The 24,641-nt window shown below is 39.6% G+C and overlaps 4 protein-coding genes and 1 non-coding gene across 6 annotated transcripts; 2 read left to right on the top strand and 3 right to left on the bottom strand.

Moving 5' to 3' along the window:
• Positions 1-3,093: 3,093 nt before the first annotated feature.
• LOC104416167 (two-component response regulator ARR2-like) lies at positions 3,094-7,442 on the bottom strand. Its single transcript, XM_039300399.1, has 6 exons — positions 5,579-7,442; positions 4,871-5,026; positions 4,406-4,777; positions 4,228-4,319; positions 3,381-4,088; positions 3,094-3,263 (listed from the first exon to the last, which is right to left on the bottom strand). The coding sequence occupies exons 1-6, from the start codon at positions 5,724-5,726 to the stop codon at positions 3,186-3,188; spliced, it is 1,554 nt and encodes a 517-aa protein (XP_039156333.1). The 5' UTR covers positions 5,727-7,442; the 3' UTR covers positions 3,094-3,185.
• A 142-nt stretch (positions 7,443-7,584) lies between these two features.
• LOC104456245 lies at positions 7,585-8,990 on the bottom strand. The gene has a single exon (XM_010070995.3). It carries the CDS (start codon positions 8,879-8,881, stop codon positions 8,474-8,476), a length of 408 nt encoding a protein of 135 aa, XP_010069297.1. The 5' UTR covers positions 8,882-8,990; the 3' UTR covers positions 7,585-8,473.
• Positions 8,991-10,243: 1,253 nt separating this feature from the next.
• Positions 10,244-16,763, top strand: LOC104456244. Of its 2 annotated transcripts, none has more exons than XM_010070994.3 (12): positions 10,244-10,368; positions 11,862-11,938; positions 12,160-12,235; positions 12,326-12,398; positions 12,502-12,553; positions 13,232-13,293; positions 14,068-14,131; positions 14,247-14,304; positions 14,389-14,475; positions 15,237-15,330; positions 15,705-15,809; positions 16,496-16,763. In XM_010070994.3, the coding sequence occupies exons 1-11, from the start codon at positions 10,286-10,288 to the stop codon at positions 15,795-15,797; spliced, it is 819 nt and encodes a 272-aa protein (XP_010069296.2). In that variant the 5' UTR covers positions 10,244-10,285; the 3' UTR covers positions 15,798-15,809; positions 16,496-16,763. The 2 variants fall into 2 exon arrangements, with proteins under 2 accessions (XP_010069296.2, XP_010069295.2); XM_010070993.3 differs by having other exon boundaries at positions 16,436-16,763.
• Positions 16,764-17,438: 675 nt separating this feature from the next.
• Positions 17,439-18,871, bottom strand: LOC104416166 (tetrapyrrole-binding protein, chloroplastic). Its single transcript, XM_039300937.1, has one exon. The coding sequence runs from the start codon at positions 18,697-18,699 to the stop codon at positions 17,830-17,832; it is 870 nt and encodes a 289-aa protein (XP_039156871.1). The 5' UTR covers positions 18,700-18,871; the 3' UTR covers positions 17,439-17,829.
• Positions 18,872-21,287: 2,416 nt separating this feature from the next.
• TRNAT-UGU lies at positions 21,288-21,359 on the top strand. Its single transcript has one exon. It is a non-coding gene; the product is annotated as a tRNA-Thr (tRNA).
• Positions 21,360-24,641: the final 3,282 nt, after the last annotated feature.

Here is a 24,641-nt window from a genome sequence, read left to right as displayed (position 1 = left end):
CCCGAAACATGTCAATTAGGGTCCCTCGTAGTGATGATAGGATTAATTAAGAGTAACCATGTAATTAAGAATTGAGTTGTTGGCGGGGGACCTCGAAAAGACGACAAAAGTTGCAACGGTCCCGAGAATTGCGGCTTGATGCACTTTTTTGTCTTTTTTTTTTTGTTTTTGTTTTTGTTTATTTTGTCTCACATGCACTTTTATATATATATTTCTTCTCCATCCTTTTTGAGCGATTTAATTTTATAATTGATCACTTATTGGATTATTATGAAGATTCCTTCCTCTAAACTTGCACGAGCCAGCAAAGAATATGTCCTTACAAAAGAAAAAATTAAAACTTGGGAAAGTGTTCGTCGAAGAATTAGATAGCTACCTCAATCATATAGGGACTTCATGAACGTGCTTTCAATAATTAGTTTATTTATAAAAAAAACCCTATAATTTATATTTGTATAAGTTTGAACTCGATCATAAGATAAACAATTGTGCATACTTTGTTGTTATATGCTTTTTGAGATTTCAAGACAATGAGAGATTTAACTAGCAAATGAAAAATGATGAAACTAGAAAATAATTAGTCGAATTTGGGCCACCTAGCAAAATTTATATCACATGTCATGTCACTTAACGATCATAGAGGCAAAGAGAAGCATCAAACGAATGGCATGGAAAGGGAACGCTCTCTCGATTATGATACAGTTGTATGTAATAAAATCGTAACACATCATCTAAAAAATGCATTTTAATGACTCATTTTATTTCTTGAGCAATGCATTATCGATCTAAGTGGGCAAATTAAACTAACTAAATCAAAAGGGCTCGTGTCCATTCATTCCCCAAAAGGTGTTTGTTATTCTTCTTTATAAACAAGTGAATTGTACAAAACCTAGATGCAAAGGCGCGGTGTCTTGGTATATGCCCATGATTTTAAAATTATCTAGATTACTCATTAACAAAATTTGACCATCATAAAAAAAGTAAAAAATAAAAGACTAAAGTCGTTGAGTTAACTGCATTTATGCTAAGATTCCCTTTGATTGCGTTCGATGCTTAGCATGGCCACTCTTTGGATCCTTTCGAATGAGTAATCGCCTTTGCCTCGACAAGAGAAATATAATAAATAAATGAATAAATTAAGAGTAACAAGAGGAGGCCATCATAGCAGATTCCCTCTTTCATTCGAAATGATGAAATTAATTGCTGAAAAGATGGACCAACAAGGACTTTGTTGCCATTAAAGAAACTCGAGCACACTAGATGCGACCCTACCATCGCACGCAAAAGTTGGCCATCCACCGATGGAAGGCTAGGCCGCCTCTTTATGATCCATTAAAAGCAATCGCCGTCTCTCTCTTTCCTCTATCTATTCTTCATCGCCTTTTTGGTCCGTTGCATTCTAGACATTATTTTTATCATTGCTGTTTACATTGGAGGCGTGCCCGAATTTGTCGTGATGAGTTGGAAGAATAGGTCAAGAAGATCCAAACGGTCCTAAACATATTTTAAAAAGGGGTAGGTATTAGTTTAATCAGAAGGTTAGAAAAGACTTGAGAGAGTCCAATTGCCTTATGGTTTGGTCTTTGGATGCATTGCATATGGTCAGGAATATTCTTCGGCAGTGTTCACATCGCCGGAATGATTGGGATGTATTTTTTTGTTACGAGTTTTGATCGCTTCTCTCCGATAAGCCGAAGCTCAGATGGGTTTTGGCCGTTAGTTGATGCTGATGCTGCTATTGATCGACGAAGTTCGATCATCCGGAGGCCGGAACCCATGGGAGATCCAGAGGCCGAATAGACGTCGCGAGAGGATGGTTCTTTGAACGCCGGCTGATGACTTGCTTTCTGAAGGTGGCCGACAAGCCCCTCAACAGCTGAGGTGCTGAGGCCCCTGACTTGGCCAGTAAAGAGCCGAGCCTTTGGGCTGGTGTTCTTTTCTTACATCAATGTCCAAGGAAGATTCAAGGGGAAGGTTTCATGCTTCTATGTCCCATGTACCAAAGATTCAAAAACCATCACAACCAAGCGCTCCGCAGAACGATCCAAGGCACTCATAGAACTGAAATACCAAATGCTTGAAATTTTTTAATGTTTAGTAGGAAAAAAGTTATTCGACACTGGAGGGATCGATAGGCAAACCTAGGCATAGCTGGACCTTCGAATTGGGCCTAAAATGAGGCTCAAGCCCGTCCATCCCCATAAACATCCATGCAAGTCTAGCTCGAACCTAACCGGGATGTGTCTTAAATCTGAAAAATGTATACATTGTTCTCATTGGATTTGTTTATTACTCAGATGTTTTGATTGTCTTGTGCAATGTGATTTCTTTATTCTTTTTCGATTGTATCTACATATATTTTTATTTTTTATTTTCTAGGTTGCTATAACTATAGGCCATCGGGCACAGACTAGGCTTGGGTGAGTTCATGGGTTGCCAAGCCCATAATCAAGTCTACTTGGCACCAAAATTTTTGTCCAAATTGAGTGACACTAATTATTATAATGAAAGTCACCGTAGGGTGGGAATGTACGTCATATGTATTGCACATTACGCTCATGTGTAAACGCGTAAGCTACATTTGAGGTGACTTTGACAACCACATCGGAAAATCGTAATTTTGAGACACTTAAAAGTCATTAAACCATGTTTAGCAACATTTTTAACTACGCTCTACCTAATTGATTTATTCAAGAGGTTACTTTATCTGCTTAGTTTAATTTTTTTACTGACAATCGGAGTTCACCAATTATCTTGCAAATCACCAATGACATCCACAATTTCGTCAACAGTAAGATATTGGTAATATTCATCGTTCAAGATTCATCTACCATCAAACAACTTTTGGTTTTCTTTTGGGTATGCTAGTTTAGGGGCAAGATATAGACGGGTGCTCCTATTGTGACGTTATATATTCGATAGTTACGTATGACGACAATCTAGATATATAGATACATCTGTGCCACCATTTAAACGTGCGTGCGCAAAGACAAGCACAAACGCATTCCTGTAGGCATGCCCATGCGTGCGTGCACGATAGAGAGAGAGAATGTCAATGATTTCAATGAAATATTTACATTTATAGCTGTTGTTTCAATACAAACCAGAATAACCAGAGTCAAATTCATCTATGCTATTATTAACAGAACTATGCCTATAATGCAGGAAGATTACTCTCTCTTCTCCTACATTGTACCGTTGTCCTGGATGTAGCTGTCGAGAAAAGGAATGCCTTCCCCAAACCCAAGATCCTCAAAGATATCCTGCATCAAAGACGAAAACAATACTCATCAGAATGAGTCATCATGGCCAATCGCTATATCAAAATTAAATTGATCATCCAAATCTGGAGAAGAGCTGTAGCCACCCAATCAACTGACCAGATCAAGAATATCTGCAAACATAGCCTCCTCAGTATATACTTGGCAATCCTCAGCAACTTGATTATGGTCGTTCCCGCAATAAAACTCTCCTTCGGCAGCGAGGATATTGGTGCCGCAGGATTTATTTGCTTTGGCTCCAATGGTACTGAGGGCGACAGGCAGGCCCCGCTCAGAGGCAAGATGGGGAGCACTTGAATTAAGGCTTTGAATGTCATGTGTTGGAATCTGGCTGTGCAATGGATGTGGGTTAGTAGTGGCGGAAAGATAGTGTCCTGCGGCGGCATTCATTGGTGAGGTGAACCCCACGGATGGCGTGGGAGCATACGAGGGGCATTGAGCTGATTCATTCGCTTGCTGTTGGCAACTGTGGTTCTGGAGAAGTGGGTTCGGTTGCTGCAACGGCACAAGCGGTTGTGGTTGGAGCCCTGTTTGGTACATTGGGGACGCGTTATGATCTGGGAACTCAACCAACTTGGGCATCCTCATGCTACAACATGTGCACTGCCGTCCAGGGGCGATAGCCATAGCTCGTGATGGATATTGAGCTGAAGTGGTGCAGTTTTGGATACCACCGGAACTGATTAATGACAACGATGGCGGAGTGGAATGAGTCAGATTGGCGAAGCCAGGGCTGTTAATGAGAGAAGAATGTGTACTTTGATGCTTTGAGGCTTCACCTGTCTTCTTGGAGTTCATGCAGTATTTCTGCACAATTAACAAGCTTGATTTAACAAGCATTCCTCACAGAAGTTCAAGAAATAAATACAGTTGTTAAAGCTCCGACATGTTTTTCTCCAATTTGCTATTAATCTTTTCTGAATGAGGTTGAATTAGGGAGTCTTACCTGAAGATGGCTGGAGACATTCTGCCTGGTGAGATGAGGAGGAACACCCGTCATTTTCCTCATAATTTGCAGTATCTTATTGGGTTTGACATCTGCATCACGTGTCATATATAAACGCATCAGTCAGGTCAACCGTTATCTCACTCAGAAAGGAAACAGGCCCATGCATATCACGTACCATCCTTTCCAAGACTATTGACGGCCGTGATAAACATCTGGTTGAGCTCAGGTGTCCATACCAAGCGAGGTTTCTTCGCCCTGCTTTTGCTCTGGCCATGATCGGCTTCCTCTTCACTGCTCCTTTTCGAGCTTTTAGAGTTCTCTTCCTCATTCTCTGCCCGAGTACGGGTATTGTTAGATGAAGATGTGGTCGGATTGTGCAGCGTTTCCAATTCTTTAGTAGAATTCTTGCTTGGTGATCGATTGCTTCGAAGCATGTGTCGCCAAAGAATCTTGAGGGTGTTAATTTGAATCGGCTTCACTAGAAAGTCGCAAGCCCTGCTATTCACTCCTTTCAAGACAGTGTCCTTTTCGGAATCGCTTGAAAACACTAGCAAATTTAAACCAAAAAAAAATGATTATATCACAGCAATTCCATAAATTGAAGAGTTTGACTCGAATTGATTGACATATGGGAACTTACTGACTACAGGCAAGGTTACCCCTATGTTAGCAATCTCGGCAAGAAGCTGAAGTCCATCCATGCCAGGCATGTGAACATCTGTCAAGACAATATCAAACCCGCCCTTATTCTCTCGAATCATCGATAGTGCCTCCTCTCCTCTCTGGCACTTGGTCACTGTAAAAACACATTATACATGTCATATATGCAGATACTTGACTAAACTATGTGCATAAGACTGCATTCCAGTATCAAACTTCTCTCGATATCATTCAAACCGTCAACCTTCAGGAACAAGCACAAGGAATCCAATTGCAACTTCCCATCTGAAACAACACTGGATGATGTTCAGAGATTGATCATGGTTCTTGCCTAAGATTAACGTATTAAAGTATCTTCTAATCTTACATTCGTCATCTCTGTCTCTTTCTATTTATAAAAGAAGAGTGCATCAGGGGAAACAAGACTCGGTATCTGAGATTATTGTCTGTAGTGTTAGATAGGAAGTTGACTTCGCCTGTACGTATGTTGGATTTAAAAATCTGGTTGCAATCAGCTACTTCGACTAAGAAAGTGAGAATTCTCTCCTATGCAGTTCAGTCACGGTAATCAATTATACCTAACAGCCAGTAATACTCGATACAGAAAACCACATGACCGTGCACATTATTGCGGACGCGAAGTCAAAGTAAGAAAAGAGAAAACACGAAGCAGTGCAGTGAAGTTTACCTTGGTACGAACAATCTTGAAGCATCTTCTCCAGAATGAGGAGACAGGTCACGTCGTCGTCAACCACGAGAACCCTTACACCCTTTGGGAACTGATCACCGTACTCGCTCAAAACATTACTCTTCTCGTTGTGGGTCACCCTTTCCATCGCTTCTCACACGTCGCTCTCTCTCTCTCTCTGGTGACTCTTCTACTTTGCGGTGGTGAAAGGGACTCAGGACACTGGTGACAGGACTTGACACTAACGACATTTATAGACCAGGGCAAGCCTGGAGCACAGGAAGGATCAGGTCAAGCCGGTTTATTTCCTGATTAAGGCGTTCTTTTCTTGGGCACGTGCGGTAGAGAATGGTGTTTCGAAACAGGAAATAACCAGGCAGCGTGTCCTGAATTTATAAGTGAACGTTTGATAGGTTTTTTGTTCCAACAGTTCTGTGGTTCACGAGATTCTCAATCACTCGTTGCTATTTCCTTTTTTATACTTTCCTTTTCCCGTTTGATTGAGGACCGTGTTTGCATTTGGCAAAAGTGCTAGACAGAATGTGAAGAAGCGTTTGAAACCTGCTCCAAGCTAATGCGATGAGATCTCAGTGCTGATTTAGATTGCGAGTGATTAGGCCTTCCATCGGCTTCTGTGATCGAGCAGCCGCTGATGTACTCATTTTCATTGCTTGAACATACATACATACATGTTTGGCTGCATCTATAGGATCGTATGGTAAGAGGTTCATTTCTTGTATCCTTGCTATGCATATATACATGTTTAACTGCCTCAATCGTTTATCTAATCCTCTCGCTCTGGTCATCACACAAAAACATATGAGACCTGTGAAATAGTATGGTTGGATCTTACTGCCCTCAAGAAGCGCTTCATGGTAAGAATTTTCAACACGGATAGCCCTAAAAGTGTCATAAAAGGAGAAGTTCGCCTGTTATTTTTTCAAATTTTTCCTCATTGGAAGAAGCATTGGTCGCATCCCAGTGACAACCCAATGTAGAGATGGGAGATGGGAAAAATGTACCTGATACAGAATTTATCACTAGTGAATCCCTGGTGAAGCAGCATTGTGAATTGCTGAAGGGCTCAGTGTTTGTTCAGATTTTCATAGTTCTTTCAAAGGATCTTGGTTTTTTCATGCCAGAGATTCACTAAGTGATGCGCCGATCTCATCTGGATGATGGCGTTAATCTTTCGCAGGATTGACATCAGTGAAACTGTGCGCATCCATGACAACTGACGAACAAGGTCAGTTATTTGTTTAGATTTTCTCAACTCTTTTGAAGGGCCTGCTCTTTGGTACGTTCACCGTAACAAAGAAATCTTTGAGACTCGAAGAAGGGCATATGGCTATAACACCATCTTTGTTTTTCATTTCCCTCTTGTGGGTTTGTGTATGTTCGTCTTTTCTTGCAGACTGAGCAACCGAGCTGGACTGCGACTAACCCAGAGCAACATAAATCATAAGTAAAGCAGAAACAGGCTGACCTACCAAAATGAACATCTTAATTGAAGGCCCCCTTTCCTTCAATCTCCTAGGCTTGAAGTAGAGTCAATGTATTGGGAACCCCAACAACGACCAGATCTGGAAAATCACAAAGATTCATCCCATCCAATGATTATAAATATGAAAGGCTTCTTTTGACTTAGCAAGATCAGGAGAAAATCTACAAGACTAGGGCACTGATCAGAAAGTAAGGCAGGTGATAGTATCGCCACGTCTGGGCAAAAGGAAAAGAATCCAGTCTTCAGTGACTAACACTTTATCCAGCTTTCAAGCAAATGAATCCATCAAACGTTGCTTGTTAGAACTTGTGAAGAAATTCCCACAAAAATAATGATAAAGAAAGAGCGGCAATTCAATGTATTGACTTCAAGTCAGCCATACCCAAACAATCATGAGAAAATCCCAGTTGTTGTATTCTTATAACCAACCCTTCATGGTATCAAAACCACTGAGAACCATCCAAGCAAATAGAGACACAGGACACAAAATCTACTGTACATGTATACAAAGAACATTATTATCATCGGGGCACTAGCATTATTAAAAGCATACATGAAGTGGACGAGAAGTGAGATACCCCTCGTCTATGAACAATTGACAAAGTATTTGCTCAGCATCAACTTAAAGGACATCCACTACCAGAGAAGAGTCTTAAAACACCTAGACACGGCCATTAGGAGGTGGAGACTTTTATGAACAAGAGAGCAAGAATCGAATCTTCCAAGCTCACGCGCCTCACTAACTCCGGTTTCAATCAAGCATATCTCAAGAAGAAAGAGATGCAGACCAAGTTCCCCTTGGATAAACTGTGGCTTCAAAATGGACAGCCGCCACATTTTTCCAGCACATCAAAACAATCCAAAAAAAAAAAAAAAATCCTGCTAAACAACCCTCTGTAACAGGAATGCTTGAGAGCCAGTGCTTCTTCAGTGTGATTGCATGCAAGTTCAAGAGTGCTGACTATCTTTGCCATTCTCTATCCTCCTCCTTTTCCCTTCCACCAAATTCAGTGTAATGGTCATGCGTCACGTTCACTGGCCTGCCCAGCATCACCCCTTTCTAATTTCTTTCTAGTTATAATTTGCTGTTATACTTATCTAGCTGCTGAACTGAAACCATCCAATCACTCCAAGAAAAAAAAGACACCTTGAGGCTTTAACTGCAACCTACTCGTGCTACAGAACTCGGCAAGTAAAACTCAAATGCCAAGCATGAAACATGGAACTTTCAGAATCTATCGTCTTCATTATTCTTCCATCGCCAAAAAGGAATTACAAATGATGGCCAATTTCGGCAACACATAATCAAAACTCGTTCGCCGGTTACACTTACAACTCACCCGCAACAAGCAGGCGGCCGGCTCTCGACCGAAGCCCTCTTTTCTATACACTCACGCGACGCCCGACTCGCGCGTCGCGAGCCCAATCCCTCCCAATTTCTCGGCCCCGCCGACGCTGACCCCGGCGCGGCGCACCGAGTCGAAGAGGGGCAGCACCATCCGGCGGTGCCGGATCGGGCGGGCGAGCTCCTCGTCGAGGTCGATCTGGACGCTGCCGACGCCGATCCCGACGAGGCGGAAGCCGAGCTTCTCGCCGACGCGGGAGGCGACGCGGGCGTCCCAGAGGCCGTGGCGGGTGCGGGGGAAGCGGTCGAGCTTGGCGCGGCTGTGGGCGAGGAACTCGTGCTCGGAGGAGGAGGCCATGGCGACGATGGAGGAGGTGGCGGAGTCGGTGACCTGGGCGGTGATCTTGCGGCACGACAGCACCAGGCGGAGCAGGTGGTTTCCGGTTGCGGACATTTCGCGGATGGAACAGAGAAGAGAGAGACAGGACAGAAAGACCCGCACGCTGCTCTGCCGCTGTTCGACGAAATATATGTTGGAGTTCTTCTTAGATAAGCAGAAAAAAGGAAAAACACAAAAATTAATGTTTGATGATTTTGTGCTTGTTTTAATTAGAAAAAAAGATGGCCGATTTCGATTTATCTCTTTTATTTTGTTCAAATTCGTGTATTTTCTGTCATCTTGTCTTGAATGTTGTATCCGCACTTTTAATCAGGAAAAGAGCACACTCTATAGAGGAATATCATAAAGAAGGGAAAAGAAAACAAAAAAAAGTTCAAATAAAATAAAATAATTCAAAAATAGAATTAAAAATTATATTTTATATTAGTACTAGGCTACTAGTTATGTCCATGTAAGACAGTAACATTCACGTAACAATTTTCAACTAAAATTTAATCAATATAATTAATTGATAAAACGTGAACATATTTAATATCCAATCGACACAATTTAAAATGTTATGACTAAATTGATTAAAGTATATAAAAAAATTGATTAAAGTAAAATAATTTTTTTTTTTTTACAATTTTCTTATCTATAAGGTGGAATGTCAAATCACATGTATTTTTATCACACTGTTATATTAGCATTTATTGAGTCAAAATAATGATATTGATTATTTTCTCAAGTCAATAAATCCTTTTTGCTCTCGTTCTCTTTTTCCTTTTCATTCTAGGCTCAAATAATAATTAAGGGATGTCTATAGGCTATATAATGTGGAAGCTACGCGTGGAAGTTAGTATGGCAAATCTAACTCTTAGTCAAAGAAAATTATAATGATATTAGCGGTGTTCTTGTCACGTCAATTGATGATGTTACATTTTAAAGAAGAATTACGTTAAGTAAATTTTCCAAATTCAAGATAAAATGAACAATAAGAAAATTGAGGGATTATACCTAATATTAAAGAAAAATTAGGGACTTTATTATCCTTTGGGCAGCCATCACTATATTCCATTTTATCTTTTCTTTTTTAAGTTTTTCATTTTAGGGACTTTAAGTTTACCAATTTTGAAGGAGAAAATGATTTTTTTCCTGCATGTGACAATTAAAATCGAAAGTCAATAAACTTAATCGTAAAAGCTCACGGAAATTTAGTTATCATAAATCAAATCTACCTGACTTTTAAACAATGTTGTGTGTACAGTGTACCTAACAAAAACTCCACCAAAAAGCTGTAAAATGAGAGCTTAGCCTGTGCTTGACAGGCCAGGCCCAGGACCAGGCCCAGGAACAGGCCCAGGACCAGGCCCAAACCCATACTCGTGATCGTTGCAGATGCCGACACAGACTTCAAAGGGAGAACAGGGAGGGAGGGGAGGGAGATGGCGATGACTTCCTGAATTCCCGGGTACGAGGATGAGGAGATCTCGGTGGAATTTGTTATGGGCGATCTCGCATCTGCTCGTCTTTCACTTTTCGTCGAGAATTCTGGCGATCAGGTACAAATTTTCAATCCCTTTCTTTCTCGACCACGTCGATAGCATTGCGTCTCCCGTCATTGGGGATTCAAGAATCGAAGGAAAAAACTAGAAAAAAGGGGGGATTTTTCCATGCGTGGCTAATCGCCTCCCCTGTCTCGTGTCTAAGGAAAATGAAAGTTCACTTTTTTTTTTTGGGGGGGGGGGGAGCTTTCAAGATTTGGGGAGAGTTCGGTTTTGTCCTGTGAAGAATCGTTGCATTCGACTGAAGTTTGAGGCGGCTGTGCATCTCTCTTTGAAATCACCATATTTTATGACGTAAATGTGCAGAAACAAGAAAGGGTACTTACTGTGTCTTGGAACTTCACGGTGTATTCATGGGAAAATGTTTTCCTACATCATTGATGGTAGAGGGACAAAGAGGGTGGACCGATTGGTTTGTAAAATGATACAGTCACATGAGGGACTCTTGTTGAGTGCTCGCTTATCATCTGCTTGATGGGTTGTCGCAAGCATCCCTTTTGTAAACCAATTTTGTGGGCCGCTTCTTTAGTTGTATCGCTAGCATTACTCATCCTAAATAAGCCCCGCATTAGCACTCAGTGTAAATTTGCAAGAGCCACCCCCCATTATTGCAATCCTCGTTTTCTCCTGTGAATTATGTAATTCGGATAATGTGACTAAATCGGGTGCCTAGACTGTGCTTAAGTACTCTTTCCCTTAACTGATGAGGTTTTATACCAGTGGTGGTTGGTTATTTGAACATGCTCCCGATTTTTAGTGACGGAGATAGATGAGTATATATCCACGCACCAAAGAACTTAATGGTTTGTCTGGCTTTTGAGCTTCTATGGCGGTTTTCCTTGTCATTCCAGTGGATAAGTTTCTACTGTCATTTGGAATCTTGTATTTATCTGATTACTTTCGAGTATTTTTACTTTCCCATAGCAGTCTTCAATGGTCTTTAATATGGTAGTGGATTTTCTGGACTCAGTTATTTATCAGTTTACTGCAGTCTGATCTTGTGCAAGGAGTTATTTCCTCAGCCTAGACATGAGTATAGAACGATGAGGCACAGTATGTTTTGAGCTCTTAACAGCTAAAATCTTGTAGACATGTGCATATTTGTATGGTAATGATGGAGGACACTATAACAGGAAAGAAGTTTTGTGCACAAGGTTAAGTTAGAGGGGAACATCTTTAGGGTGATAGAAAAATGAAGTTCCTCATTCAGATACGCTCATTAGGATAAAGGTTATGGTATGATAGTGCTTGTTAGATGCTATCAATACATAACACTTTCCTGAATGGTCTCTGAGTTTTATTCTGCTGGGGGATAATGACACGTTCAGCTGATGAATTCTGGCTTCTCTTTGCTTGTACTAACAATTAGAAATTTTGAGATGATTAAATGACAGCCATCTGCTCCATATGTTATTTTGGGGAATTTTACCACATGGTAATATCACATGTATCCGTGATATCCTATCTTAGTGCAAAATTTTGCATTGCAGGAAAGATACAAGCTTCCTTGAGAGGCAGATATGTAGAAACACAGTCCAAGGGAGACTAATGCTTTCCGATGATAATGGTGAGCCTTTGTCATTTCTGATCTTCTTCACCACTGTATTATTTCCATGAACGTGTAGTTATCTCATTGCCCTGAATCTCTTTTGCTACTAATTTGCCTTAATATACTTGATTGAAGCCAACAACATGTCATAGCAGCCATAATTTTGTGCATGCAGTGAGAATTTACGTTTTTCTTTGTTTTAATAGTTTCAACATTCGAAAAAATTATGTGAATTGCAGGTCATGTTTGTGATGCTTTTTCCCTAGATCCACAGACTCGCTGCTGTCCAGAAAATGGAGAGAAATTCTCTTGTTAGTGAGTTGTTGAGGCTGATTAGACTTTTGGTTTTGACTGCATACACTTATACATGAATTCTAATGAAATTTCTTGTTTTCGCTTACGTAGTGGGTGCAATCTCTTTTCACAATGTTGCAACTCATATGAATATTGTGTGTCATGCTGCCTGAACCCAAGTAGGGTATGTTCATCCATGCTTCTCTTGTATTTAGTTATCTTTTGGATTTACTTTCTATCTTGGAGTTGTTCAGAAGTCTATAGCTTCATTATTAATTGATTTGCAGACTCAGAAGGATGAAGTGCTCAAAGTAAAAATAGCCAAGCCTGCTACAGCAGGTACATTTTACTTAATCAATATGGAGAACTTATTGCTAAGTCTTCTTCTGCATCTTTGTAATAGTCTGTATCTAAAGTTCATTAGATGTACAATACTATTTAAAGTAATTTAACTTGTTAGCAAATTATTCATTTCTACTATGCTCCACCTTATGTTTGTATTCTTTTTTTTTTTTTTTTTATGGCCTTATTATCTGCAATCTTGAGTATATATTGATCGAATGTAACTGGTAAACAAATAGTGGTATATAATATTGAGCTCACATCAATTTTGACGAATTTATTGGTTTTTTTCTTTTTCAAGAAAAAGTTGAAGTTCTACACGGTGGTGGTTTTTTTATTGATTTGTTTTGTCAAGTATGCTTTGCCTGCATCATCTGATTTCATCTAGTGCATGTGCTTCTCACAAGATGCTTTTAGCATATTTCACTTTATTATCTGTAACATCTCAAAGTATGGATGATTTCAGTTATATGAAAAAAAATTCTGTGGCACATATCATGGAGCACCTTCAAATGAGGGTCGACATGTGCATTTAACTCCCTTTATTTGGCAGCTGGATGGATAGCAATCGGTTCTAATTTGAAAGTAGTGCTGAAATGCAGTTTTCCTTCTAAAATGAGACAGCCTCCTTTAAGTCTTGCGTGGATGATATTAAGCCAACTTTACATGTGACAGGTACTTACAGTAGCGTATTTGATTTCTGCACTGGGAGATGCCGTCACAATTCCGAAAGTGTGGTAAGCAAATCATTTTGACGGGAGTTAATGATTCTCCTTTTAAAAGATATTGTTGTTGTTTGATATTTTGGAGTAGAAACCTGTCTTTTCCTTCCATATTCAAGTTTATGATTGGGTTGCTTTCCCTCTATGAGGTCATAAAGTTGATCTTCACGTTAAATGTTTAGTTTTATGACTGCTTATTAGGAGTGCGTTGCGACAAAAGAACTGCAGTATAAACATTGAGAAGTACCTCATGTGGCCCATTATATTTTCTGATGATGTGACCACTGGAAGTATGCCTGCCCTCATTGTTGGACATGTATGTAGTTCTGAGTATTGTGATTTGTTTGCACTATCCATGTTTTATGTGCTCCATAGCACCCCATATTTGCTTGTAAATGTGTTTGTTTGTTTATGCTTCTTTTCGAGCCTTAAATCTTTCAAAGTCCTATTAGCCACTGTCTACTTTTCTCATCTGTAACATTGTGATGTGGGACTATGGGTGATGCTAGCTATTATACGTTGTTAATGGATTGCTTGGTGGCGATAATGTGGCTATGCATTCTAGAGGATTAAGGTAACATAGAGTTTCAGTGCAAATATTAGCTTACTAAGTTTTGAGGGACAAGTAATACGTAGATTATTAAGATGAGTGCATTGCACCTCTCTTTCATGTTTTCTGCGTAGTATATACTTGCTTATATCTCTGATTCCTTTGTAATTGCTGTAGAATACCTGAATTTAAGTTCTGTAAATAATTAATGTGACATCTGAATGATCTCATTATTCCAGGTTCATGAAAATGCTTATCTCAGCGAATTCCATCATTGTTTCTCCCTGCCTGCAAATTCTTCAGGTAAGTTGAAAATACCCAGGCAAAAATCTATCTTGTAAAAGCATCAGAGGATTTTGCATGCATAGATGCTATTATTTACAATATTAACACTGCTTTACAATTGAAACTGCAATAGGGGCTAGCAGCAAGAGTTTAGAAGCAGGACTGACTGGTATTAATGTCATTGTGGGAAGGTAAGCAGTGTTAGTAGTCCTTCTACTTATCCAAGTTATATGTGGAGGGGCCTATTCCTTTTGATTTCTTATTCCATCCTTTAGGCAAGGCGAGTCCTGCGATTCAGTTTGCAGGTCAATTGGGCAGTCGTGTGTACCAAATAAGCTTGCACTTCTGAACCAATGTGAAATGTAAGTCCACTTCAGTTATCCCTTGTCGTTTCTATTTGTAATGATGCTTGCTTGATTCTTCGTTCATAACTGATTTCTTTTCCCTTCCTGGTGTTCTTCTTTTGCATTGGATGGTAAAAATAGTTAAATCTTTTCATCAAATCAGGAACATTATTCATTTTTGGATCTTATTTCAATGTTCCTTTACTTTTATGTTTTTGTTGATCTCTTTTGCTATGGTCTTCATTTCTTTTCTTTGTTTGTGGCAAAAGGTTGCTAATTTCTGGGTGATTGGAGTTTTATGTGCTTCCCTTTTATCATCTGCTTAATCGTGATTCAATTCTAATTGATTCATCACCATTTCATATGTTTTGATTATATTAACAAGATAGGCGATGGGTTTCAAAGTCTTAACAAGATATGCTAGACAATGGCTGCTTATCCTTCTCTTTTTGGGCTTTGAAAGAGAAACTGGAGTTTTTCCTTTATCCTTACTCCGTACATCTGTAATGGACCTTATTTTCACCTAAATATGATTCCATAAATGGACATACTACGTGGATGGACCTTCTGAGCGGTTTTTCAGGAAAAATATGTTACCCTGGTTTAGTTCATTAGATGATTTTGAAATCCTTGGCATGGACTGAATTTTTAGAAGAGAGAGGAGGGGGGCTTTTAGAAAATTTGCAAGTTTTCTTCTCTAAAGAACTTGGCGGTGATTGTTTATCAGTAGATGATTTATATTTTTCTTTCGGTTTCTTATTGCCAATTTCTTTCGACAGTATGCAGAAATATCTGAGCTGTAAAGGAGCTTGTTTGGCCAGCATTGGACCAGATCAACCTGCTGAAGTTGTTGATGATGCGCCTAGACATCTGGTATGATTTTTGATGCAGCGAGTGCAATGGGCTTTTAGCTTCCAGAAACTCATGTCTATATGGTCATGCATGCATTGAATTAGCCTGTGTGTTGAGGACAGCCTTGACAATATGGTGGATATGTAATGCTCCAAGTCCTGCTAGGAAGGACGTGGTTTAGTGATACATAAGAAGAGATTGGACACCTGAGTAATCACTTGGATATATTTTCTTTGGCATCGTCTAGGGGAATTTAGGCTAGGGACCATGTGTTGCTACAGGATTTGGTAATGCTCTGAATACGAAATTAGTACGCATAGATGTGTGCTTTTAGATAGACAGAATTGTGCTGACAAACATTGCAAGCATACTGAAGTATTTTCTATGAGTTGCAGAATCCAGGAGCTTGTTTGTATACCCAAAGACAATCAGTACTTTCATGTGAGGGTTCACATCGGCATACTAGGAGACTCTGCCCGTGTGCTTAATACAATTTTTTGGTAAGTTCTGACATCATCATCTTCTGCCATGAAACTTTTATGTGTACAAGTTTTCTAGCATGTGCTGCCTGTGGAAGGGCATGAATGATTAATTAAACCTTAAGCTTGTCTTTTGCATGTCGGAAGTGGTTCATAAATCTCTCGTGGTCCAATCTTTATGCAGTTGTGGTGTCTTAATGAGGATTTGAGTTTCTAACATGCTCGCAAACAATTGAACACTTCTCATGTATTTTTGAATGGTACACAACGATTTTTTATTGTCTTTGTATCTCGTTCCCATGTGGTTTATACAATGGTAGAGTCAAGCCTTAAAAGTGACTGAAGACCTGTCTGCATATGCATGTGGTGATCCCACTCTGTCTGCTCATACTACAGAAAGATTGTAGCAACCACAAATGATAATCATGCTGTGACAGCATCCTGTTCTTCATGAAGACAAACGCATGCATGTGTTTTCATTTGTACAATAGTTCCAAATGGACTATCCCTCGTGCAAGTTCTCCAAAATAAATTATGGGAACGTGGCTTGAAAAAAATCTGTGTGATGGCATGATTTTCAACCATCATTGATTGTCTGTGCATTGGTTCAAAGATAGTCGTTGTCTCATATTTTGAATTTCATTCAGGAAATGTGATGAATTTTGGAGTTTCATCCGTGCCGTGCACGGTGTCAATCTTCCTTGCAGCAACAGGCCTTATTTTTGAAGGGCTGAGCCCGATGCCTAGAGTACTGATTTTTCGGCCGGCTGACACCTCGAGTTAAAATACTTAGAGTCAGTCAAGAATCGAGATTCAATGGGGTAGCACATGTTCGTGCAGTTATAATTTAGATCTTCAATTTTAGTATTTTTGGATGTTCTCCACATTGGAACACTGTTAAGAAGAAAGATGAGCGTAGGATATCTGTGTTTTGTTTTGCATGCATATTTTATAGCATTCGCCTGCTTCGTAGAATTGAAATCTCTCCCTCTACGAAAGGATTGCGCAAACATCTTGTTCACTTCATTACGGGAGCCAAAAAAAAAAACGAATTCTGCACGACGAAAACAAAAAAGAAAAGAATAATCATCAGGTTTCCTTCAGTTCCTCGACATCAGTACGACAAAACTGATGCAAATCGAACAACAAATGGAGATTTTAAAAATATGCTTGACCAGAAAAGGGAATAATGATCACCCCAATAAAAACTGAGAGTATGATCAAGACGATATTTTCTGTATTTGCTGATGTCTAAATTTAGACCTCTAGAGAGCATATTCCCTTTTGGAGCTACTGCTTACTTAAAAATTGCTTATTTTGATGACCATATGAAGTAAATCAAGGAATATGGTGGGGGAGTGATTGACCCAGTCGTTGAGGACGAATGACAAAGGGAGAACAATAACTCTAATGTGCTGCTCTTGATTAGCCCTTGTTTCGCCAGAACGGGCGTTTCTTTATGGGAATTAACAAAGGGAGGCGTGAATTCAATGGCCTGGTGATGAACGCCATCACGGAATGGGACGGGGGGAATGTGATGTTTCCATGGATGCGAAAGCCAATCAGATTTTATGACCAGAAAAATAAAAAATAAAAGCCAATCAGATTTCTCCAAGTGGTTTCCTCAGTATCGCCAGTGAAAGATAAAAAGAAAAAACAAATTCTACGTGTGTTAATATTTAGTATTGACCTTATAAAGAAGACATATAAATGAACAAAATGTCTGGCCCCTGCCTTTGTCCCCACTGTCCCATAGAAAAAAGCACTTAAATTACATATTACTATTTGACTTGTCCCCATGCTCTTTCTATAAACCATTTCATTTCCGCACTTGGCACACACAGAATCGGTCACATTGCAACATGGCAATGCCGATGACTATGTGTTAAACGATGATGGAAACCCAAAAAAGGAAAAAGAAAAGAGAGCAGAATATGCAGAAACCAAAAGATAAAGAAAGACCAATCAACAATGTACCGATTATGGGTGTGCTGATTTCATCAAGATTGATGAATCAGTAACAGTAATTCCTGAAGCAAGATCAGAAGCTGTAGTCTGGTTTGAACACCCTTTCGGATTGCGGCTTTGAGGAGGAGGCGTTCTCGCCCTTCAAGCCCTTCAACAACCCGCCTTTCTTGATTGCTGGATCACCTCGTTCTTGCGCCTCTCCTTCTTCTCCTCCTCCTCCTTCGGCTTCCGCGTCGGCGAAAGCCGGGTGAGTGAGGATGTTGCTGAGCAGCCGAGTCCCTCGCAGGGCATTGGTGAGCGGCAAGTGGCCCTCGGGAGTGTCCTCCTTCAGCTCCCACATGAACTCGGTCGGGAACGCCTTGTAGTTGTACTGCTCCACCTCCGTGTCCAGCTTCTTCATCCACCCGAGCCTGATGAAGAACCTCGTGAAGTCCCGCTTGGACTTGTCCCACAGCCTCTTCTGGACGCTGTACCCGAAGCGGCCGCCGCTGTGGCGACGCCACAGGCCGTCGATGGCCTTGAGGTCGGCCGCGGCGATGAACTGGACCTCGGAGAAGAAGACGTAGCCGCGCTTGAGGGCGGCGTCGCCAGCAAGAGCGATGAGGAGGCGGCGGGTCTCCTCGTCGGCCTGCCGGAAGTTCTTGGCGGCGAGGTGGCGCTCGAGGAGGTCGAGGGAGGTGGAGGAGGGGGAGGGGGAGGGGGTGGTGGCGGTGGCGGCGTCGGCGGCGGTGGAGGAGGAGGAGGAGGTGGCGGGGGAGAGAGAAAAGGTGGTGGTGGTGGAGGTGGAGAGAGACTGTGCGGTGGTGATGGTGGTGGTGGTGGTGGGTTTGAGGAAGAGAGAGGACGGGGAGTCTAGGGAGTGGCGGCGTCTGAGGTGGTGGTGGCGGCCGCCGTGGTGGCGGCTGTGATGGTGGCGGAGGGGGTTTAGAGAATTCGTCGCCATTCGATGGAGAGAGGGAGAGAGGAGTTTGTGGGGTGGTCTGGTGTGACGAGGGAGGGAGATGAGTATGGAATGATGATGATGGTGTGGGGGAAAGATAAGGAGGGAGGAGAAGAGGGGAAGTGGGAAGTGAAAAAGGATCTCATCAGGAGCAATTTCAGGGAGGATTTTGATTGGCTACACGAGGGTGAGGCTAGATCTCTCTCTCTCTCTCTCCCTAATATACTTTTTCTAGTGCTATTTTGGAGAGGGGGAAATTGTTTTTGTCTTCCTCATGCAAATTTATGGCTGGAAAATTCTACCAAAAAAAAAAAAAGAGAGACTGGAAAACATTAATAGATATTGAATGTCTAAATCAAGCAAAATGTCATTCAGAAATTAGAGTAAGTAGCATTAGGTTTTTGTATGTCTATAGTTACTCTTGCAATCTAATTATGAAGGTATTGTGGCAAATCATCGTCGATTTATAGTTTTGTTTCTATGATAGTTTTTGTCCTGAAAAAATCATTACCTTGCTGAATTCTATAGTGTTTACTTTCACCAAAATAAAAGTTATTCCCTTGTTATTTTTGCGCGCGTGCAATATTTAAAGAAACAACTTCGATGGCATTATTCATGAAAAGGAAATCCATGGACTATGGAGGAGTATTGTTCCAAAATAAATCATATGGTGCTTAAGGATTCATAAATAAATAATATCAAATCTCCAATGTGCAAACGATGTAGATAAACTAGACATTAAATTTTTTTTTTTTTTTTTTTTTTTTTATTCACTAAGAGACATTGGATATAAACTCTTTTATTTGCAAACTAAAACCCAAGTTAGCATCCTTTTCTGAAAAAGGAAATTTATTTTTCTCTCTTGATTTGGATTTAATACTAAATAGAGAAGAAATATTAAATTACAATGCGATGTATGGAATAAATGAGGGTAAATTGTTTCACACTAGAGCTTGCAATTTCCAATACCAAAAAAAAAAAAAAGTTCCAAATATTGTATGAATTAAATTGAAAATTCCAAATTTAAATTGAACACGACATAATACAAAGTAGCCAATTTGAAATTGACATGAACCGGCAACCTTTTATAAATTTTTGGTTAAAAACCATTAGTCATTGTATTGGAATATTTTGATCATGACATGAAATGACACGGATAGGTAATTATGATTTGCCACTCTTTTTCATCCTTACTTAATTCCCCCTCGGTGTATTTTGCTTGCCCACAAGCAAATCCAAACTGATAGTGTATTTTTCTTTTATGTTGTTTCTTCTTTCTTCATATTTAAGGAGTTTTCCTGCTTTCCATATGCTTAATCATTTAGTGAAATACAAGATTGAGAAGGTCAAAAATTTCATAAATCTCACCAAATGAAAGTTTCCAATTCTAATTTTTCTAAGCAAACCGGCTTAACAAGTTAAGCAATTTACATCACCCGTGGTGACGGCGTAGTGGTTGAGCTTCAGTCCTTTTCAGGAGAGATCTAGAGTTCGAATCCTTACGTCGTCTATCTTGTTGGAAATGAATCCATGACTTGCCCGAGGTAAAAATGGTGGTGATGACTCTTATGCTTTTCCAGGGTTTATTCCGCCGGCGCACGGAGGTTCCTTTGGTACAAAAAAAAAGTTAAGTAATTTACCGACCAAAAACAGAAAAAAGATAAGCAATTTGCTCGAGAAAATTTGTGGTACAAAAGCCGCCACTTCCTTTTTATGTTTTGCGGTACGATTGGCTCACCGTTTACCCCTCACGTCGTGTCCCCTGTCCTTTTGTCTATACGGACACACACACTCGTGTCTTCCTATTGGCCAAGAAAATTGAAGATTTAGATTTATGTCCACATTATTGTTTTTTTCTAGGGATTGGATTGTCAATGCTTCGAATAAAAACAACATATGTAACAAAGCGACAAATTATTTTGCTTTCACGTGGTAAAGATTATTTTGCTAGCACTCCAATAGAATAGTTAAGCATGATCTTTAACTCCTGTGAGCCAAATAAACAAGGATTTTTAGTTTAGAACAAGTCAGATGCCTTTGTTCTTTTCGTCAATGACCATAACAAAGTAAAGGTGAGCACCGAATCCGGTTCAACCAGACCGATTACTTTGTTGACTTTGAAACCTTTTAAGAATTTTAAAAAATAAAAGAAAAGAGGAAACATCTTTTGCATCAATCTAGAATTGAACCATGGTCTTTTCAATACGAAGAGTCAACAATGGAACCACTAGACCACCATATATTTTACGGTGAATTAGTTACAATTTCTTATATTTTATTATAAAAATTTGATTTTCTTTACCGAAAACATAAAATAGACCGATTCATGAATAGAGAAGGGAACTCAGTTCATTAAAGTTTTAAGCGGAGAACCATCCCACCCCGAAACTAATCACACATAATTGAGTATCATATGATCTTTTCAAGTCAAAACAAGTAATTTCGCTTGAAATCCTAAGAGCTAATATTTGGGTTTGCGTTTTTTTTTTATTATTTTTCTTTTAACCAGAGGGGTGGGTAGATGAAGAGGAATAAGTACAAACACTAAATAATGTTTATATAATAAAATATTTTCTCAGCAAGCATGAGATGCCCCTATAGCTCAGTGGTAGAGCGTCAGTCTTGTAAACTGAAGGTCCGTAGTTCGATCCTGCGTGGGGGCACTCGATACTTCCTACTCTTTGCTCACTTATTTTTATTTTTATTTTGTTTTTTTCAATATTTCATGAACCATGAAAGTCACATATCAAATATTTTCCAGCATTTGGGAAGCATTAAAAGCTGAAATTATATTTATATCTCACATATAAAGTAATCCTATTTATATGCTTTCCACCGAATTTTCTTTTATTTCTGGTAATAATATTTTCAAGGTTTTTTGGAACAAACAGCCGATAATCTTAGCCATATTTCATATCTCACATGAAAGTCTTGAAGACGACGAACGCACTTACCTCGAGACGGTCAGTAGACGAGAATAATAATCTTTCAGACAATGCTTAGCTCCAACATGAAAAGCTGAAGAGCGATTCCGTTTTGGAATAGGAAAAAGAAGAAAAACCTCTATCGATGTCAGCTACTAAAGGCCGTCTACCAAGGATGAGTCATGTTTTTGGCCCATTGGGCTTGGGAGGTCAATCTCTTGTGAGCCAATGGGCTTAAATGATCTCAATTATAGCCCAGTCAATCCGGCCCCAGCAACCAGATGCAAGACCATCAATCAAGTAACATAGCCATAGTACTAGTACTGTTGCAATATGCTTGCCAGCTGCTTGAGTTAGATTACAGCTCGCCTCATTATAATTACCCATTTCTTTCCTTTCCTGGACCAAGTTTTCATCCGTAGCTTTCCTTCAACCACTCTTATTGGTGGAACAAACATGACCATCACCAGCAGTGTCATCTAATTAAGTTTGTACATGGATGGTGTCCGTAATTTATAATTTGCTATCAATTAGGGGCATTCTCTAATTATAGATGAAGGAAAATGTAATCCTTCCGGTTTTCATACAGAAATCATTACCCGATCCAAGAAGTTAGATTATCGACTTCCAATGAGTCATTTGAGTTATTTTAAGGCTTAATTGAGATTGCACATTGAGAAGAATGGTCTTCAATTTGAATTCATAAGAGATAACTTTATATGTGTCACCTTTGGTAATAAAGTGGGATGTGGAAAATTGTCATGTTGTCTGATTGAATTAACAAGATACTTTAAGAGGGTTGGATGCACTTAGGGTGCGTTTGGATGGGCATTTAAAGCCCATCCAAGCCCAAATTTCACCCCAAATAAGGGTTGCAGAAGATTCCTGCGCTTTCAAGTGAAAATTTAGCCTTGGAATGTTGAAGGCTTTAATGAAAATATTGAAGTTTCCTATTCTACCCTCAAAACTTTCTTGAAAACCCACCGTTGCCCCCGCATTTATTTATTTTTTTAAATGAAAAAGGAGTAGCCCTTCGCCGACGGCCGGGCGACGGCCACCGGCGAGCCAGATTCTGCGCCGCGGCGGTCGTCTACGAGGTCGCCCGAGGTCGCCCGACCTTCGACGGCCTCTACCGGGTCGCGTGATTCCCTCGCCGAGGGTCGCGCGACCTCGCCGAGGGTCGCGCGACTCCTGCTAGAGGTCGCCCGACCTCGGCGACTCGCCCGACGGCCCGCCGGCGCTGATCCGGCTCGCCGGGCAGACCTCCACCTCCGGCGAAGGGTTTAAGCCGAGTTTTCAAAAAAAAAGAAAAAAAAAAAGAAAAAAGAAAAATTATATATACAATACCCATCAAAGCCCCTTATGAAAGTTTTTTTTACCAAACGCACGTTCAACTCAAAGTCCATTTGAAAATTTTTTTTACCAAACACAATTGCATTTTCCCCAAATAGCTTTGGGCTTTCAGCATTTGCATTGGACTCAAAGTCCATTACAAATGCTGAACCAAACGCAGCCTTATTGGCATAAGAAGAGCATTGTAGTGTGTGTGTGAGAGAGAAAGAGAGAGAGAGAGAGAGTTGCGTTACTTTCATTCTCGAGATCCACTCAATCAATAAATCCGGCCCTTGAATACGCCATTTATGATCTACCTTTTCGATCTGTGTCCTACCCTACTCTCATACTTGGAATGGAAATATCTAAGTCTAGCTCGGAGATTGCTCCTCAAGAGCTCTCTTATTGCTAATTGACTAGCTCCCACTCTGCTTCCAACATCTTCATCTGGAAAAGGGCTAGTCCTTCCTTCGTATGAGTTTCGGGCCAAGGTCTCGCTAGTTTGGCTAAGGAAGGTTCAGCAGTTCTAAGAAGAGAGAGAGATCTCAAAAATATGTTTTCAATGTGTCTCAACCATTGATTCCAGTCAAACTTTCATGAAGGCTTTGGTGCACAAGCTTTTTAAGTGTAACATATTTCTGAGTCGTCTTTCTATCATTTTAAGTGTAACATATTTCCAAGTCGTCTTTCTATCCTTATATGTATATACTTATATGACCGATTTATTCTTGCACATTTTGTTACATGTCGTCATGTGATTGGAGCTCCAAGAATTAGGTTGGAGCCAATGTTAGGAGCACATCGTGACCAATTTAGAGAATCCTAGAGGCAAATTGTAAAAATCAAAATTTAACGGGGTGATTTGCCATAACACAAACAACCTAACTTGGCATATGTCGCACTTCTTATAAAATAGATGGAGTAGAGAGTAGAGTATCCCACAGATCTCAGAGCTAAACCCTCGTCCCAATACAAGATCCATTCAGAACTTGGAAAGCTGATTATCCTCCTAAACGTTGAAAAACTCTCTAGGCTACGGTCAAAATAAAATTCAGATAGGTTACTTAAGATAAAATAAAGTCGGATATAAATGGTATATAAATCGGATAAAATTATCACGTAGGAGAGGTAGAATAAAGATAGATGTGGTTTCTAATATTCATAATATAATTTTTTTAAATAACAAATTTCTTAAATAAATAAAGTAAAATTATAAAAAAAGATTTGAATTCTAATAAAAGTAATTCAAAATAACAAAAAATAAAAATTTATTTTTAATTTAATCTTATCTTCATTTATATATTCGAATTTAATTCTATCTTATAATATAAGTTCAATATATAAATATATATATTTATTACATATCTTAGGTGTTTTACTATTTTAGATATATTAGTACAATTTTCAAATTAATAAGATTTTATTAGAGAACGATGGAATGGAAAAAAAAAGAAATAAAAATAAATTAATCAAAAAAGAGAGGAAAATAAAATAAAAATAAAGTAAAGAAGAGTGTTGTTAGAGATTTTTACTATCTTCGTTTGTAAAATTTGTGATTCATATAGACATTTATATCAAAAAATACATGTAATATGATGTGATATATCTAATTTTATTAATACAATTAATAAATAATGGATATGATATAGTAAAATCATATTGATTTCATATCATATCATATCTTATCAA

The sequence above is a fragment of the Eucalyptus grandis genome, chromosome 8, assembly GCF_016545825.1.
Source record: "Eucalyptus grandis isolate ANBG69807.140 chromosome 8, ASM1654582v1, whole genome shotgun sequence".
Taxonomy (NCBI): domain Eukaryota; kingdom Viridiplantae; phylum Streptophyta; class Magnoliopsida; order Myrtales; family Myrtaceae; genus Eucalyptus; species Eucalyptus grandis.
This window is presented reverse-complemented; position numbering and strand designations above follow the sequence as displayed.

Excerpts from the sequence above, each read along its gene's own strand:
- LOC104416167 (XM_039300399.1), bottom strand. The coding sequence starts at position 5,726 with ATGGAAAGGGTGACCCACAACGAGAAGAGTAATGTTTTGAGCGAGTAC. Across the intron at positions 5,027-5,578 it reads TCAAGATTGTTCGTACCAAG|TGACCAAGTGCCAGAGAGGA; the intron begins GTAAACTTCACT and ends GTGTTTTTACAG. Across the intron at positions 3,264-3,380 it reads TTGCAGATATTCTTGATCTG|GATATCTTTGAGGATCTTGG; the intron begins GTCAGTTGATTG and ends TCTTTGATGCAG.
- LOC104456245 (XM_010070995.3), bottom strand. The coding sequence starts at position 8,881 with ATGTCCGCAACCGGAAACCACCTGCTCCGCCTGGTGCTGTCGTGCCGC.
- LOC104456244 (XM_010070994.3), top strand. The coding sequence starts at position 10,286 with ATGAGGAGATCTCGGTGGAATTTGTTATGGGCGATCTCGCATCTGCTC. Across the intron at positions 14,305-14,388 it reads ATTAATGTCATTGTGGGAAG|GCAAGGCGAGTCCTGCGATT; the intron begins GTAAGCAGTGTT and ends TCCATCCTTTAG. Across the intron at positions 14,476-15,236 it reads CTTCTGAACCAATGTGAAAT|TATGCAGAAATATCTGAGCT; the intron begins GTAAGTCCACTT and ends TTCTTTCGACAG.
- LOC104416166 (XM_039300937.1), bottom strand. The coding sequence starts at position 18,699 with ATGGCGACGAATTCTCTAAACCCCCTCCGCCACCATCACAGCCGCCAC.